General features: G+C 35.8%; 1 protein-coding gene and 1 pseudogene across 2 annotated transcripts in view; one reads left to right on the forward strand and one right to left on the reverse strand.

The window, feature by feature from the left end:
• Positions 1-1,287: 1,287 nt before the first annotated feature.
• The window catches only part of LOC107691464 (docking protein 1-like), a 24,962-nt gene continuing 7,623 nt past the window's right edge, over positions 1,288-18,626 (forward strand). Inside the window, exon 1 of one of the 2 annotated variants that reach the window (XM_016490068.1) lies at positions 1,288-1,748. Coding sequence is in view for 1 of the 2 variants with exons in the window: in XM_016490067.1 (XP_016345553.1) it covers positions 6,806-6,862 (57 nt within the window). In the remaining variant the exon portion in view is untranslated. Of the gene's footprint in view, positions 1,749-6,580; positions 6,863-18,626 lie in introns of those variants that run through there. The other variant, XM_016490067.1, reaches the window with a different exon arrangement.
• On the reverse strand, positions 1,756-4,506 carry LOC107691465 (N-acetyl-D-glucosamine kinase-like; annotated as a pseudogene).

The following is an 18,626-nucleotide window of genomic DNA, read 5'->3' on the forward strand; positions in this document are numbered from 1 at the left end:
TGGTTATATTTTTTTCTATTTACTATTATCAAAATTACTACTTCTAGAAACAACAGAAATAATAATAATAGTAATTATAAAACAATTAGGTTTCCAAAAGTAAGATTTTCAGTCATCTTATAAAAAGTGAACCATCCTACTTTTAAAATCACTTGCTATGACCACTAATAAAAAGTTTAGTATCACAAAATTCTTGCAAAACTTAAAAAAAAAACATTATTGAAAGAAAAATTGGATGTTTCATATCATAATCAAATAAATTAGGCTATTACACGATTATGGTCTCCGGTCTGAAAAAATCTGCATGTGATTAGGCGTTTCTTTATATTTACAGTTTACTAATGCTGCTCAAATGTGCCATTAATGTACTGACACAAAAAAAATATATATAGTGCTTTTTAAACAAATATAACTGATGTAAATGACAAAAAAAAAATAATTTTCACAGAAGCAAAGCAGCAGATGATATAAATAAAAACAGTTAACCATGTTATTGAATAGAATCTATTAAAACCGTTATTGCACGACATAGGCATATTCTTATAGGCTACACGGACAAAACAGTCGGAGATGCATTTTTATATATATATATATATATATATATGTATGTATGTATGTATGTACGCTTATCTGGATTGTTCAAACCGACTTAAAATTAAAAGATTACATTCTCTCGCGCAAACTCATTCGGGAGTGGTGACTTTCCACGTATTCCCAACTTCTGAGCCTGCTCGCCTGAAGTTATGGTTGATTGCTCTTCGGCTGGATATCAACACACCCATTAACGTAAACTATGCCAGAGCGCGTACACACCTCACGCACCATGCGCGCGCCCAAAGACAGTTGGACATAGTGGTGTATTAGAGGTAAAAAATGATATAAATACTTTTCGGTTTCTGGCACAAACCGATCGTTTTGCGTCTTAGCACATCAATGTGTGGTCACGAGCCACAGGGTTTAATTTGGATTTGTCTGTGCATGTTTTTTTTTTTTACTCTCATAGATTTTGTTACGATTGCCATACATTATACGACTGATAGACTGCAACGGTTGGACTTAAAAATCATCATATGTGTTCTACTGAAGAAACAAAGTCACCTACATCTTGGATGCCCTGGGGGTAAGCAGATAAACATCAAATTTTCATTTTTTGGGTGAACTATCCCTTTAATATCCTAATGATTTTTGGCATAAAAGAAAAATCAATCATTTTGACCCATATAATGTTTATTTGGCTATTGCTACAAATATACCCCAGCGACTTAAGACTGGTTTTGTGGTCCAGGGTCACATATTTTAAAATAAGTACTTAAATAAATACATAATGACAAAAAAAAAAACACATTTACATGCACTTGTTCATTTTCATGGCCATACCATGAATTAGAAATGCTAAATGGTAACTGATATATGAATCATGGATCTTTTGATCTGGTTATCGGCATTCTTAGATGGACCAACCTGCCTACAATTCTTCTCTAAATAAGTCTCATAACAATCAGCACAATCTAGCTTTCAGTACATCTAGATGTAATGAGGACAAATAGAGGTGGGTCTTTTACATCTGTTCACACACAGGATGTGGTGATAAGGCAGAGAAGAAGAAGGGATGTTCGGGGTTAGCAGCGATTGATGCTGCAAAGTCATTTGCTTCCACCAGTGGTCTGAAGTTCAGAGGGCCAGAGCATCACATTTACATCTCATCTTTTTGGCTCCAAGAAAACTCTGAATTGGAATATCTTAATCAGGTACACAGCTGTGTGTAGATGCAGTTAGTGGTAAAACTCCTGAACCGTGACTATTTTAAGCTAGTATTTGTGCAACTGGGAGATATGCAAGGTTTTAGACATTTCGCTGTACATAATCTTTCTCCATCCAAAAGACTAACAGAACAATAATGTGTGGCATAACGTGCACACAACCTCACACACACAAATGAGGAAGCATTCCCATCAAATCCGACACCTGGGGATGAACAAAACGACAAGGACATGCCATCACTTCTATTCAAGTATCAAATTAAGCACAATATTAAATCAAGTGACCAGCGAGTCCTAACCTGGAAATAGTCTTCCATGGCCTTCTTAACATAGGTGATATCATGAGGGGATGTGACGAGGTTATCTCTGGCATCAAAAACCATTTTAATAGCCAAGTGAGAAATCCAATATGCTACAGGAAGATAAAGACAGAGAGAAAGAAAAAGCTCAGGCCCCGTTCACATCTAGTAATAACATCTATCTCGGGTGATCAGATCAGAAACAGCCAATACAGACTGCTATTTACACCTGGTGGTTTGACGTCAGATAGAGTGAAAATGCTTCCTAAAGTCACGAGAATTAACACTGAAAGTCAGGTCAGAATTCTTTCTTTTTTATTTTTGAAAGAAAAAAAGAAACAAAATACTTTTATTTAGCAAGGACACATTAATTTGATTCAAAGTGACAGTAAAGAAATTTATGTTACAAAAGACTTCTATTTCAAATAAAAAAAAATAGTATTAAAAAACAATGCATATTTTGGAACTTTCTATGAATCAAAGAATTCTGTAAAAAAAAAAAAGATCACTGTTTACACAAAAATATTAAGCAGCATAACTGTTTTCAACATTTATAATAATAAGAAAAGTTTATTTAGCACCAAATCAGCATATTAGAATGATTTCTGAAGGATCACGTGACATGGAAGACTGGAGTAATGGCTGCTGAAAATTCAGCTTTTGCCATAACAGGAATAAATTTTTTTTTTTTTTAAGTTACTCTAAATTTGTAATAATATTTCACAAATTACAGTTTTTACATTATTAGTGATCACATAAAAGCATACATTTCTTTCAAAAACAGTTAAAAAACAGATCCCAAAAAGTTATGTATTACTTTTTACAAATCTGTCAAACGATTAAATCTTCCCAAGCTTGCCAACCCTTATTTTAGTTCAGTGGTTGTGAATGTTGCGCAAGTAGGACAAGCTTAGCTATTACACAGGATGAATTTGTGTCTCTGGGTTTGTTTACACTGCTATCTGTACATTTACACTATGTGGACTGCAGAGTTCCCAAATTTTTATGGACAACTGTCCAATCAGTTGTCCATGAAATGCATGCATCACTCACCTCTGAATTTGGTTTGAGTGATCAGATGACAATGCGTTTCAAGGACACACTGGATCCAAGCTGTACATTTTTCATTAGATCATTGAGATGGATAATAAAAGGTGCTCCCTAGTTCAGTAGTCAGGGCACCGATCAGAGAGTTGGCCATTTTAAAGGCTGTCTCAATCATAAAATCCTTCTAGTGCAAGAAATGTTCTCTCCCTAAAAAGTCCCACAATGCACCATGAAAACCAGCGAGCATAAATGCTCACTATGTTCCCTTAACGGAAATTATGAAGGGCGAAACATAAATCACGCAAGCTGTCACGTCACATCAGTGACCCAATGTACAGTGAGCCTTTGTATGGTTAGAGCCTTTGCAAGGAATTCATTTGTAAGATAAGATAACATCTTTCTAAGATAAGACTGGGTGTGTGTGATCACAGTGCTGTTATGTCAGTCGGTTTCTCTTTCCATATGGTTACCTGAGCCCTCGTCTCCCATCATATGACCCCAGCCCCCACAGCCAACCTGTGTGCCATCTGGATTCACCAGCATACAGTTCGAGCCAGTGCCTGATATCACCACTAACGTTACACCTCCTATGACAAAAAGAAAGACAGAAAGGTTTACGATGACAGTTATGTCCTGAGATCCATAACTACTGTTAGTTGCAAAAACACTGCACAAACCATAGTCACTGGCAGTTGCCATAGCACCAATGGCATCAGTGGTAATAAAATAACTTTGACTCAGCTTGGGGTATCGCTCCCTCATGTCATCAATCAGCTTATGGATAGCAGCTTTCTGCTCTCCACCACTCAAAGACATGCCCTGTCAACACACAATGTGTAAAACTTTAAAGCGACCTGATGAAGGTGAATGTGCAGAGGATTGACTGAGGCATCATCACCTCACTCATGAAAAAACTGGTGTGTCCGGGTCCAGCCCTGCCTTGATTTTAGCCCTCTGGACCATGTCATTGATCCCATTAATACAATTATCAACACCAACCAACTATAAATGAACAGGAAAAAAACAACAACAACAAAAAAACAAGAGTCATATATAAACTTCAAGTACAGACTACAGTAGCTGACTTCAGTCCATATTAAAGGACGTTCTCCGATCTTACCCAGTGATTGGTACATGGTCCATCTGTCTCAGCGAGGATGTGTCCCTCAGCAGAAACCAGCACTGCTTTAGTGTGTACCACCGCTGTCAAAGTCAAGAATAGTTTCTCATTCATTTTTCTCTGAAGTTACTGACACTTTCCCTCAAACATTTGGCATGAGGCACGTGCTTTCAAGCGAAGCTTTTTAATAGTGATGTTACGTTCTGTGGCGAGGCTTTGGAGCGTGTTTCGAAAAATCCCGGCAGCTTTCAGTGAAGCGCGTATAGTATCGACGCTTGTATCGCTGTTTAGAGCAATGACGTCATTGATGACGTCCGAAGCCTGCTTGGCCAGACTGGTTAAGGAAGCGGTTCAAATCTTGTAAATTCACAGTCCTCTACCCTGTTAAACTCAGCCACTTTCCAGTTTTATTCTAATAATATTGCCCCTCCTGCCTATTATGAGCAAAGACTTGATTTACACACATTTGATAGCCCCATTCATTTCAAGCCAATACGTTTATTACACAATTATGTTGTATTATGTTATACAATCATTATAAAATACACATTATATTCATATAAATAGATTAGTCTATGTGGAAATTGATTTTTTTTTCTTTACCGTTATTTCTAAGCCTTAACTGGCCCAAAACAGTGTATCATAGATCATCTGTAATGTATCTGCTTGTTTTACACTCTTTGGCCACCAGGTGCTATTGTGAGCAAATGAAGCCTCGAGAAATGAACCCTTTTGTGAACCACTTGGATGAAAGGCTTCAATTGATTAATATGGCTTCATCTCGCCATCACTACTTTTTATTACGCGTTTTAATAAGCGTGTTTATGTTAAAATGCCATTAAAATGGATCATATTTGCTTCATTATATATTTTTTCATAAACTCACACTGCGCTCATCTCGTCCGCTTCCTCTTTAGTCACATGACATGACCACTCAGTCAGCTGCTTAACTTTCAGTGAATAGGCTAACACGCGGACTTTGACAGAAAGCCATTTTTTATTATCTAAATCCACATTAAATTTTTATTCACATCCATTTTTATAATATGGCTATATTTAAGAGAAGACCAGATAATATGATTAGTTTTTTCGCTTTTTTTATTTTTTTCCGTATTATCTCAATAATCGTTTGTTTCTAGTAACACAAATAATTAGAAACAAACAATAAAATATAAAGAAAAAATATAAAGAAAAAATGAAAGAAAAAAACATACGTTATACACTCTGACCAACAGATGGCAGCATGACTGAAAGAATCTCGCTGTCCCAAGAATGACATGACCATTTTTACTATTCATTCATTATTTATTTTTTCTCCAATAATTTTTTAAATATTCACATCATTTTTATTGTAAACTTATAAATTCATCCTTCAAAAATGCTGATAGACAAGACAACAAAATACATACAGTTACTGAATTATTTTAAGTAGATCATCAAAATAATAATAACAATAAAAAACTACAAATGACAGTTTAAAAGCGGAACGTCTAATGTGAATGTCAAGCTGACATTATGTGTCATTGTGAGCAGTGATTGTGTTACTTCCCTGCATCCCACTGCATTTGTGATTCACTCTTTGCTGACCCACATGCTGTTTTAGGCTATTTATTTCATATAAATATGCTATGTTAAACATATAAATGTTTTATTTTATTTTGCTTATTTATTCTACTTTCCGGTTTAATAACTTCATGACAGCTATTCAACATAAAAATACTTTTGCTGGAAAATGATGGCATTGAGGGCAAAACATTACCTTCTGATTGGTTTGTAATTTTCAGCCTATTATTACTGCTTCAACCCATTATCCATACTTCCATAAGTATCACAATTTTATCACAGTGACATTAACATCACAATTTGCATCAACGTTTAATTTACAACAGAAAACCATATGTTTACGTTTGCAAGACATGTACAGTGCAAGATCGAGGATTAAAGAAAAATCAAAAACATGTGAAGTCAAACATGTGTGAGCAAACCATGAGAAGCAGCCCAATGAATGATATGGATCATAGGCTTAGTGCATTCTAAAAATAAAAGGACTAAGCATGGGAGTCAGCAGGACACCCTGCATTTGCCAGTAATAGAACCATAATTATTGCAGTGCTAAATGAATGTTAAAAAATTACAAAATTAATTAATGGATGTAAATACAGTAACTGCACCTGTCTTGTGATTTCTCACTGTTGTAACAGGGATGACAACACACATTTTGAAAAACAGTTACAATTGCAAGAGAAAAGGTTTCAGGTCATGCTTTGCCTGTGTTTGGGCTGAGGAGTAGGTGGGAGGAAAGCCTGTGGGCGCACGCTTCCTCTATCGCAACAGAGAGAGAGAGAGATTCAAAATCCAGGTTCAGCAGCATGAAAACGTTCTGGTTTAAAATTTCGTTTTTTCCCTCCAAACATTCATTTAACTTCTAGAATAACTTTAATGAATTCCCGTCGAAACGCCCCTGAAGCAAAAGTTTGCCAAGCGGAAGTTCACGCGGTAGGAAATCGGAAAAAGAGTGAAAGAGTGAGAAATATATAGTTATCGTTTATCTTGCTGTGCGGCTAGAGAATAGTTTAAAAATGGACACTCACGTTAAGGAGGGACAACTGTACGTCCAGCATCAGAAGTTTGGAAAGGTAAGAGCTTGTCGCATGTTTGATTGAAGAGGCAATGACAGATGACGATGTGTGATAAACAGGAGAATCTTACAAAACACTAGTTGAAACACTTGTGCCAAGTTACTTGTGCCAAGTTATTAGATATGTAATCTTTGTATTTACGTTTAAAACATTATATAAATTTTTACGCTAATTTAATTCAGTGACTCAAAAAATGTCGTATGGTGTAACCATTAAGTAATAAATATTAAAATACAATACTTTTCTTGCACGTTCAACGTCAGTGTGCAAAGTTGCAATGCAAATGTCAAACATATTTTTCAGGTTAAATGTATTGTTTTAACAAATTTAACGGATATTTTGAATCTTTTAATATGTTTGAATCATTACTATCAAGAGGATTTGTAGTTTTTAATGATTAGACTTTTTATGTGATAAAAAAACAACAACTTAAAGACCTTGACACACAGTAATGAGGGTGGAAAGATGTCCTCTGCGTTTTAAGCTTTTATTGTAACATAACAACAAAACAATGTCCTAAATGATTTTATGCCACACTTAGTTTTTACTTGATTTTTTCCCCTTCAAATATCACTAATATTTGGAAATATAATGAAAAAGTATGTCAAATGAAGTTAACTTTTCTCTCTCTCTCTCTCTCTTTTTTTTAATTAAGCTCCTCTACAAGATCTACCAAAAATCATTTAATAATAATAAATAATTTAATATAAAATTAACATTAAAGACAATTTAAATAGTTTCATAAATAGTAAGAAGGAGTGACTCTATTCCTCTTCTGCAACATGGGATGGCCACATGAATGAGTACATCAGATCCTGTGCTACAACAACACATCTTCAGATTTCAGCTCTCAGCATGCATATTCTGTGTTTTTGGGCCACTAACTACATAAACACTAACTACATAAAATGTAAAGCTGGACAAACAAACTTTTCTTTCTCGTGAGTGATATCTAACCACTAAGCAAGAGCTGGTTATACATACACACGGCCAGCTGTGTCTCTAAATAATTTCCACTCTCTTGACTGTCCATGTGCAGTGGAAAATGCTACATCACAAACACATGACCACAAAAGGTTCTGTTTGTTTTCTCTCTGATTGAATATGTAAGGCATGTATTTTTATAATTCTTTAGACATTGATATGAGTCACATGTCTTGCTGGAGCAATGGCTTGTCATTAATTTATTATTCACTTCCTCTGTCTGAAACTTCTTTGTCATGTGGAAGTAAGCAAATTATGAGGACAGCTACATGTCTTTACCCTCAGGCAACAGCAGAAATTCAAATTGAGCATGGTGGACTTTAATGCTGCCATTCATTCATGTAGGTTTTACTCAGTAGCACTTTAAGCTTGTCTGGTGGTTTTAGCTTAGTTTAATAGCCAAGTACAAGTTATATTGTGAATTATGTTATATTGTCGATCATAATCGACAAATATGATTTTTGTTCTCTTTTTTTTTTTGTTCAAAAATCATAATTGTCGATTATTCCCTTGAAATTGTAATTGCGATTATTAATTATGATTATCACAATTTACATTAAATTATGTTCATACCATTGTTTGATACAACTGCATGCCGTATTTTTATATGAAAATAAACAAGCTGAAAATACTAACTAAAAAGCTTTTAGTGCTTTTCTATAGTATTAAGCCTCAAATGTCAACTATACAACAGATTGGTTTCTTCTTTAAATTATAAAAAAGTTAAAATATGAATGGTATTATAATGTTATACTAAAATAAAAACCCTTAAGATAACATGTAGAAAGAAAAAAGACGCATCTTAAGCACGCAGAATAACATAAGTGGACTTTGAACGATTAATTGCCTCTTACTTAACGATTACGTAATTGTGGCATACATAGGCCTAATTGTAATCGTGATTAGAAATTCGATTAATTGTGCAGCCCTAGGTTTTAGTTTAGTTTAATAGTCAAGTACAAGATATCTTGTCAACAATAACACATGACTAAAAATAATCTTGTGTGCATGGTGACTCTTTAGAGGCTGAGAGGCTGATGATAAACTCATAGTGTGATGGCTGAATCACCCAGAATCATATTGCTGTGTTGTGCTAAAGGTCTAACAGAAAAAACTGTGCTATCTATACATGCAGCAGAATCAGATGAAAGTCCAACCAACATAACAAATGCAACAAAGTGAATTAGAGATGTTTTATTGTGCACAAGCATGTGAGTGTCAGTCCCTGGCATCATGAAAACAAGGTTGCACTTTAGGGGAACCTGAAACCTCATGCCCTTCATTGTTGATGTAGTGTTTTTGTTTGGTAATGAAAATCAAATGAGTTTGGATAGTTTTGCTGGAGGCTGGAACATGGAAAAAATCCGTAAAATTTACGGTAAAAAAACGGCAGCTATGGTTGCCGGAATTTTACTGTAAAAAATATGGTAGCAACGTTTTAGGTGTGACTCACACTGTCAAAACAGTTGAGGAGTTGGAAACACAAGGATGGACAGGAAAAACAACATGAAAATGTTGCACATGAAAGTGCATGGACCGTGTTTGACAACTCTGTGCAAAGTAAAACATGATTAAAAAATAACATTTTCTCTTTCTCTCTCTTTTTAATCCAGGGGAGTCATTTCACACACTACATTTGTAAACCCTGCATAAATGTTTTTATTTTCCACATTTTTGAGGTCAATAACATTGCCAAATACTGCATGCAACAAGCACGTAACCTGTTTTAATAACTGCTTGACCATATATAGAAATGTCACAACATAGATCTGTCTTCTTAACATAGAAAAGTCTTCTTAAAAAGCCTCTATTATGCCATTTTTAAGGTTCCTAATATTGTTTTGGTAGTCTCCTACAAAAGGTTTACATGCATGCAATGTCAAAAAACGCTTTCGTTTTCTCAAAATATGGATTTAATATCACCTCATTTTCCAATGATCTGTTTGAAGCAGTACTAAGATTCAGTCTCTCTAAACCCCTCCATTCCGTGAGCCTAACTTTGATCTGTCAGATGGCTCAGTGTGTTGGCATCGGTCTAACGCGTACAGCGCGTGTTTAATACGGCCATTGCCAAAGATCCATATTTTGAATGCTCAATAGAAAAAAATATACATCTATTATTGATCATACATACAGGTTGTGATTCAGTGGAGCCAGCTGGTCCAAATAAACTGGGTACTGTGTCATCTTTCAAGAGCAAGTGTTTCGTGAATCCTACGTTGAACCCCCTAAGATTCAAGAAGCAGTTGTCAGTAAAATGATGGGAACACAAAAAAAGATTGGGGTTGTACTGCTGTGAATTTTAACCACTGATTCTTTACAGCCTCATCTTTCGGAAGTGAAAATAAAATGAATTTACTTTCACAGTGTAGGACAGTGTCTTCTCAACATACAGCAGGGGTCTTCAACGTTTTTCAGGGCAAGGACCCCTTAGGCGATAGAGACATGGAGCAGGGACCCCCTGATACAAAATGTCAAGCAGAGCTAAATATTAAGCATATAGCCTTCAATATTAATAGAAACTAACATATTATGATTAAGAATAACTATTATTATGTTACATGTATATTATGACTGCCTCAAGAACAAGTTTAGACGAGATCTGCCTTCTCTGCGTGAAGGAGTAGGATAACAAGAAAGGGATCAAGCATCCACGTTACAGCTGGCTATTTCACCCTCTGCTCATCTCTGAATGTCCCACGAAGCTAAGCTAATTTTTCTTCTTTTTTTTCCTCATTGCTTTAAAGCTATCAGGGTATTGGCAAATATTGCTTGTTGTTTAGGGCTTATAGTTGTTCAGTAACATGTTTGTTGCTAGGCATGTTTGTTTCTTTACATTTACATTTAGACATTTAGCAGTCGCTTTTATCCAAAGCGACTTACAAATGAGGACAATGGAAACAATCAAAATCAACAAAAGAGCAATGATATGCAAGTGCTATAACAAGTCTCAGTTAAGCGTTTCAGAAAGGCGAGGCATAGAGGAGAAACAATAATGTACAGTATGTGGAAAATAATGTGTTTTTTGAACCTTAAACCGCATAAACACATTTCATTACACCAAATACACAAAATAATGTTCTTTTTAGCAGCATCATATGACCCCTTTAATGCAGTACACGTAGCAAGGGTTTTTTTTTTTTAATCATATAATAAATAAAAAGAAAACAGACAGAATAGAAAAAGAATAGAGCAAGCTAGTGCTTTATGCTTATTGGTTGTTATTGTGATGTGCTGGTAACCGGTTAAACTTGCAACAGCAAGATGCTTGATTTCAAAGCTGTTGTTTAAGGCTATCTGATGGTCTTGAAACATGCTTGCTGCTTAAGGCTCATCTGGTTATTGGAAATGCTGTTTCTTTAAGATTCTCTGACTATTATTGCAACATGCTGTCATTAAGCCAGCAACATGCTTGTTGCTTAATGCTATCTAGTGTATCAGTTATGCTTGTTACTTGATGCACAGTATGTACATTTCTCTACTAAAGGTTGCTAATTCAAATGCCAACACTGTCATCTGGGTAAGGGCAACATGCTTGTTCCTTAAGCTTTAGGTATTGACAACATGCTTGTCACTTTAGAGGTATGTAATAATAACAGCTAGTTGTTGAAATGGGTACTGCATTCTAAATAAAATGTAAAAAATAATTTTCTCCCACCCCCTCCTCCTCAGACTCAACGCTCACGTGGGTTGTCAGATTAAGGACACGCAACATGAACAAGTGCAACTGACAGTAGGAGGCAACGAACCTTACACTGTAAACTGATGAGTTGATTTATCCGCGTTTTAATATGCTGTGGTCATATAGCTTTTTAGATGGATGCCGAAGCTTTTTAGGTTGGGTAAAATCTGCTATTTCTGACACAGTTCATTTGCTCACTTCCATGACTACAGTATGCAGTGTTTGCTGCAAACTGGCAACCCAGGCTGCCAAAATACTGTTGGGTAAACTGTAAGTGGGTGGAATCTCACAGACCAAAACAAAAACATTCTGTCATTCTGTCATGGAATGCACATTTTCAAAGTGCAATAACTGGCTGGAGAAAATGTGAACTTTCTATACTTGTTTCCTGAATATCTTCAAATGTATTGTTGTGTTTTTATGCTTTAGTGCAGTAAAAAAAAAAAACACAGCACCTTTAAGCTTTTTCAGGTAACTACTTTAAAGGAGCATGCTGCTCTTCTCAGCTGCTATTTCAGAAGGACATGCTTCTGGTTTCAGATTCGCCATCAGTTTGTGGTTGGTGGGTGTCAGCCTATGGTTTGTTTGTTTTTTGTTTTTGCTGCTCTCTCTGCTCATTCATGATGACAGGCTGCATGGATGAGCGGGGAGTTTTTACCCAGAACAGAACCATACCGCCAAATCCAAACTGTATGCAAAGTGTCAATCATTTTGACGATAGTGGTCCTGACAGAAATCAAGCGTATAGCGTTAGTTCTGGCAGGTCATGTCAAGCTTGCATCGGCTGACTCTCAGCTGATCCACATCTACCTCTAAGATATGATGCCTATCACGGCATTCCTATATAAGTTCTATTCAGTATTATTCAGTGCCTTTATGGCTTGCTCAGGAACAAATTACCCTCCTCCATCCCCAACTCCTCCTTTCGTCACAGTCAGAACTTGGCTTTCTAATATTCCTCGTTGAATCAGACTTGTCTTTAATAATGTTGTTACAGTAAAATGTAGGGCTGGGCGATTTTTCCGGTTTTATAGATTTTGAATTTAATGTTTTACCACAATTTAATTTTTTATAAATCGAGGATTCATTTTTTTTAATAGAAATATTACCAAACGTTAGAATTAGACACTTTGACAATATGCCAATGTTAACAGTAAAGAGAAAAGAATGATCCAACGGCATGTCGGCACACGTGATTAACCGCTCACGTGTGACGCGCTCTGTGAAGGACCATAAGGTGCCATTCACACAGAATGCGCTTTTGTGTTGACAAATATGCGACGTGGGCAGTGGAATAGGAAAAATGCAGAAAGATGGGAGTGAACTTCTTTTAACTTGTGTGCCGTGTTTTTATAATGCCATTTCATGCATAAGACTTTGCAAGAGACACGAGCGCAACAGTCAAACGCATCCATGTTCACATAGAAAAAAAACAAAGGAAGAGCAGCGCAATCCAATAAAAACCTGTAAAGAACTACTACTGTATGTCTGTAATTTCATGTTTGCATCATGGTGACAGCCTGTTCATTGTTTTGTTAATAATACTGGTCTACTGGTGTTACATCTTCAGTGGTTTTGAATTTGATTTACCTTGACTTTTGAGATTTTTTTTAAAGCATTTTCCATGTATTATTTCTGAACATATAATATGCATAAGACAAGTTTGTACAAGATGTAGTTGTAGTTCATGCATCTTTTTTGCAAAGATATTTAACAAGTGATTTGTTTAACATTTACATCATGTTGACAACTTCATGTGTGGTGCACTTGAAATAGAAATTTCTTTAACTAGAGGGTTAATAAAGAAAAAGTTACTTGAATCATGTTGTAGTAACATTTTCAAGTTGACTAGTTAAAATCGTAAAAAATCGAGAATCGGTCAAACGTTCTTTTTTTTTTTTCATATCGCCCAGCCCTACTAAAATGTCATTAAGAACATTAATGATATCTGCATTGGGTTCTGTTTTGTTTTGTTTACAGAACAGAACCATACCGCCAATCCAAACTGTATGCAAAGTGTCAATCATTTTGACAATAGTGGTCCTGACAGAGCTTTATTTATCGTGCACTTTCAGCTTTACAACTTTACGTTTACAGTCACATACAGCTACATTACACACTGCATAAAAGGCAATATTTGAAATGGCATAATAGGGGCACTTTAACATAATAGTGTCACTTAGTGTAACACATTTTCTGTTTGACATTTTCAAACTGTTTTCTTTCAGATAGAGAGCCTAAACTTAATCATTTGTGCTACTGTACAAAGCACGTGCGCTGAGGCAGTTTTTAATTGGTTGCTAGTTGCTAAACAACTAACTGTAACATTCTAACACTGCGTGGTTTCATACCATACACCTTAAGACCTGCGATCAAGGTGTAAAATTGCCAAAACCATTTAATAACTTAAAGTTAAGACTAGAACTAAACCCCTTTCAAAATTAAAAGTATGAAATAGGGCTACATTAAATTGAGTATTAACCCTTTTGGACACATTCACACATAGCTGAACAGTATCACTGCATGTTTGAAACATGGCCTCTACTGCTTGGTGTCTTTACGTGAGACACATTGTGACAAACCCTGTCCTTGCCAAATGGTTTACAGTCCTTGGACTTGTTTTTGTACAGAGAAGAGGAGTGATATCAGCTTTGGCCTTTGCTCTTACCTTTACTACAGCTCAAGGAGCTTTAGTAACTGAGTACTCTGTTAAATAAATAACCAAAGACATACTGTACAAGAAATGTAAAGCACTAATGAATACATTAATGGAAGTAGTTTACACAATTATGATCTTTCCTAAACAGTGTATAGGCTGTTCTGGGCTTTATTCTTTGTGAAATGTGTCTTGAATGCTGCTCTATTGTATAATGCAGGGTTTCCCAAACGAGGGTGAGTTAATGAAAAGTCAATTATAATTAAATGCAACATTAACAAAATAAAGCAGACGAGCTGAATGTGAATGCATGTTCAGTCTTGGAACAGCAGTGACATAGCGTTTCCTTGGTTACCGCTGTAAGCAATACTTTAATATGCATTATTAAATTTAATATCAACATTTTTTGATGATTGAGTCAATGGAACTTGATTTTATTTTTGTTTGTTTTATTTTCTAATTCATTGCTTTAAATATAAGCAGTCATAAATGCAGTTTCAGATTTTTCTCGAGGTTAGTTTATAACATTTGCAAAGTTTTTTTGCACCAAAAAGGTTCAATATTTAAAAAAAATTATCATTCATCATATCCACACCTTCCTTTACAGCATTGTGCATTTTGATACTCAACATGGCAAGCGCTGTGATAGAGCCATATATGTTTAAGCCCAAGTCAAAAGAAACTGAAACGGCACAACCACAGTGATTGCAACAGTCTGTTTCAGCATGGTAATTGTTTTTGCTCGCTTAAGTGCTTAATTTTCAGTATATAGTTTAAAAGTGCTGCTGTCATTACTGTCATATTACATTAGATGCTGCATGTACACAGGTATGAACTGATTTTATTATCAACGCTCAAACAATGATATGCTTGGAAGGAAGGCTGTGCAAAGTTTTTGGAGGTGCAGTTTCTTTACTTCCACTGACAGAACAACGTCTCGAATTTGACTGTCTAACTCGATGTCTTTATCCAACAGCAGTATTGTTCTTGTGATTGATGGACAGACATGAGTTGGTCAGAACACACCTCACTGATTACATACGGTGATGATTTCGCGATTCTCCCAATTTCAACTACAGGTATTTCAGAAGGGTAGAAAAGAATAATTCGTATTATGGGGAGTTCTGAAACTTGCGGCATGTTTTATTGAAGAGTAACCTCTTATATGTGTAAATTATCAAGAACATTTCGATCCTCTTTGATTTCATGACCTCTTCAATGGAAATAAAACTGAAATAGCGATATATCAAATTGTGATTATTAAATCCTGCAATTTAATTAAAGAAGTATAGATTCAGTTGCGCTGCATGCTTTAGGGTGAAGAGCGGTACTGTGTTCATTTGCATGCATGCGGCTTATAATACAGTGTTTTCACAGTGACTTGGTTCACAATAAATGTTGCTTCTCACGAACTCATTCTCTGCAAGCACTGTTTTACGTCGGAGTAATACATGCATTTGGGAACACAACGTGCAGCAGGTCTGATTTATTTACATTCGCAATTTCACATTCCGATATTTGGCAACATTTTTGTGGACAGAAGTTTACAGCATTTCACCTATATTCTGCCAAACTAAAAGCTCAAGGATTTGTCATGTTAAAAGCATGAGTGAATGTTTGGAACTGAAGAATTTAAGACATATTTGAATTGTAACTTGTAGTGTTAGTTGGCTCTCGCAAAGAGTGTATCTGTTGCTGTGTTAAATTGTTGAAACATGAACTTATTTATTTCAAGTAAATATTTTGGTATTCACTGAGAAAAAAGTTTGGTAATCCCTGATATAAAGGAAGGTGCGACAGCAACATAACATGCACTGTTTTTCCAAGTTGCTTTTTAAGTGCCAGTCCTCTATCTGTCTTGTTACGATCTACTCAAAGTGCAAAGGTTTTTTTTGTTAACCTGCATGTGTCAAGCCACCAAACACTATCTTGTTTCCTCTTTTTAACTCTGTTATGTTATTTTTATTTGTAAGTGGGAAGGCAAATTCTTACACTTTGTGTGGCAAATAAAGAGTTGCCTTTCCTTCGTCATATCCAAGCATGTCACAGAGCATCAGACATTTGGTTTTAAAAGAGCTTTTGCTAATTATTTGAGAATCAAGATGTAATTCATACTATTGAATGGTACCCTAATATCAGTGTTTGGACAACAATGGAAGTTTGATAATGCAAAAGATTAATCAAATCTAAATGTTTTGAAATTTCCATGTTCATCTCCAGTTTCATGAACGGAAGTGCATGTGTCAGTATACCTATTTGGTAACTGATAATTCACTTTGGTGCCAGTGTTGGGGATCAAGTTAATGTTTTATTTATGAAAAAAATATATATTAAAGATTGAACTGTGAAGTTACTGAATCACTCACATATCTTATTGTGACATTGGCTACATATTGACAGGATAGTCACTGTGTGCCCTGTGCAGTGAGACTGTTGTATTCTTAACTTTTACTGTTTTACCTTTGGTATGCTTTCCAAAATGAAGTAGACTGTTACCAACAAGATTTTTTTTTAATTGTTAGTATTTTCAAGTATTTTACTGCCAGACTATTTTCATATAAACTGTATATTATGTTATTTTACATGTTTATTAAGCCTATTAAAAAGTGCAGCTGAAGCACATTTCATCTGATTACTTTTGGATGCAGATTTGAGGAAGTTATCAGTCACTCACTCTCCTTCTTTCTGATCATTTGCATAATTTCCATCCTGCACACTATATTCCTCAAGTGTTGCCTTACATGGCTATACAAGTTGCTAGGGCTGTCGCGGTGAAGGAATTTCCCCCCTAGTATAGACCCGCCCCTGACGATGATTGGCAGCTTTCCAAGTAGACATCGGAAATTCAAATGCAAAACGAATTGCGATTCCATTTGAGTTTTGGCAGGTTACATTCGCGACGCAGCGAGAGTGAAAAAGCAGACGTGGTAATTAATATTGAATATGACAGGCTCATAACTCCTAAGACATGGGAAATACAGTTGCAAATGGACTTTGCTTTTTCATTTGAAATGTGGCAGTCACTGTGCGTTCGCGAAAGCGAAAATGCAAACGGTAATGCAAGACCTGCAATTGCATTTGGATTATGTCACGATTTATGCGTCCACATATGGAAAACGCAATTGAAAATACAATTTTAAATTCCTTTTGAAAGTTGCCCTGGATATTCTTCCATACACCCCGTCCCAAAAGTGAAGTGATTAGTTTGAGTACTGGGCGGCACTGCCGCGTAATGCAGGATTTGCAATTGCATTTGGATTGTCACAATTTATGCGCCCACATATGGAAAACGCAATTGAAAATACAATTTGCTATTCTATTTGAAAACTGTCCGGAATATCGTTCCATATGAGAGTGTATGAGCTTGTGCTAAACAAAACTCAAGCCATTACATTCATGTGTTCAACATTGACTACAATGTTCAGTATTAATACTGTAATCCACACTTTTCACAATTAGTTAGTCGTTGCAACTGTAATCATAGTTGCATTTCAATAGTTCAATAGTTTTACTTGGATAATTCTTATTTCATATGCAAAGATGTTTCCCAATCATAGCAAGTACAATTTGACTGATTTTGATGTAAAAATCCTACCGATATTACACATGGACCTCACATATATATTAAAAATAATAATAATAATTCATGGCTCCTTTAAAAATCACAATGTTTTTTTTTTCCTTTTCATGTAGTAGCCTGGCATTGGTAGTGTGTACACGGTGTTAGTGAATACAACAACGCATCTGCATCACAATAGTGAATCAGCGTGAAACTTGGCCTTTTTTTGAAGGTCATTATATTTTCTTATGTTACAAACAATGTGAGGAACTGACCCACACTCCTTCTCTCTCTCACACACCCATATACACATAGATGTCTTTTGTTCGCTGCAGAATTTGTTTTTCTTTGTCCATCTGGAGGAAGGGGCTTGAAATTCATTGTCAAGTTCCTCTTGTTGACCTCAGCATTATGATCCAGATGCTAAATAAAGAAAGTGACATAAATTTGGCACTCCTCTTGCATTAATATTTTATGGCCTTGATTAAGGGCCGCTGACATTAACAATAATTTGCAGCTACCTGGAAGTTGGTTATTTTTAAAGTCGGCATGAAACGGAAGTTGCAGTTGTCTTTTCTTCTCTACTGTGACGTATATCTGAGTGAAACGGCATCTGAAATGAGAGGGTGGGACTTGATTTCGTCCTTCGGCAATTGATTGGATCGTTGGAAGTTGGGGCATTGCTAACAAAATGGAGGCAGATCTTAATGCCAGTTTGCAGTTAGTGGTGGGGGATTTCTCGCCTGTGGATTCACAGCCGACACCCAAACATGAATAAATGTTTTATTTATTAAGGATGACGACGACGATCAATGGCACAAAACCTGCCTAAACAGGGCGTGCAGAGAGAGAGAGAGAGAGACTGCCTGAATGACTGAGC

The sequence above is a fragment of the Sinocyclocheilus anshuiensis genome, unplaced genomic scaffold, assembly GCF_001515605.1.
Source record: "Sinocyclocheilus anshuiensis isolate Anshui unplaced genomic scaffold, SAMN03320099.WGS_v1.1 scaffold514, whole genome shotgun sequence".
Taxonomy (NCBI): Eukaryota; Metazoa; Chordata; class Actinopteri; order Cypriniformes; family Cyprinidae; genus Sinocyclocheilus; species Sinocyclocheilus anshuiensis.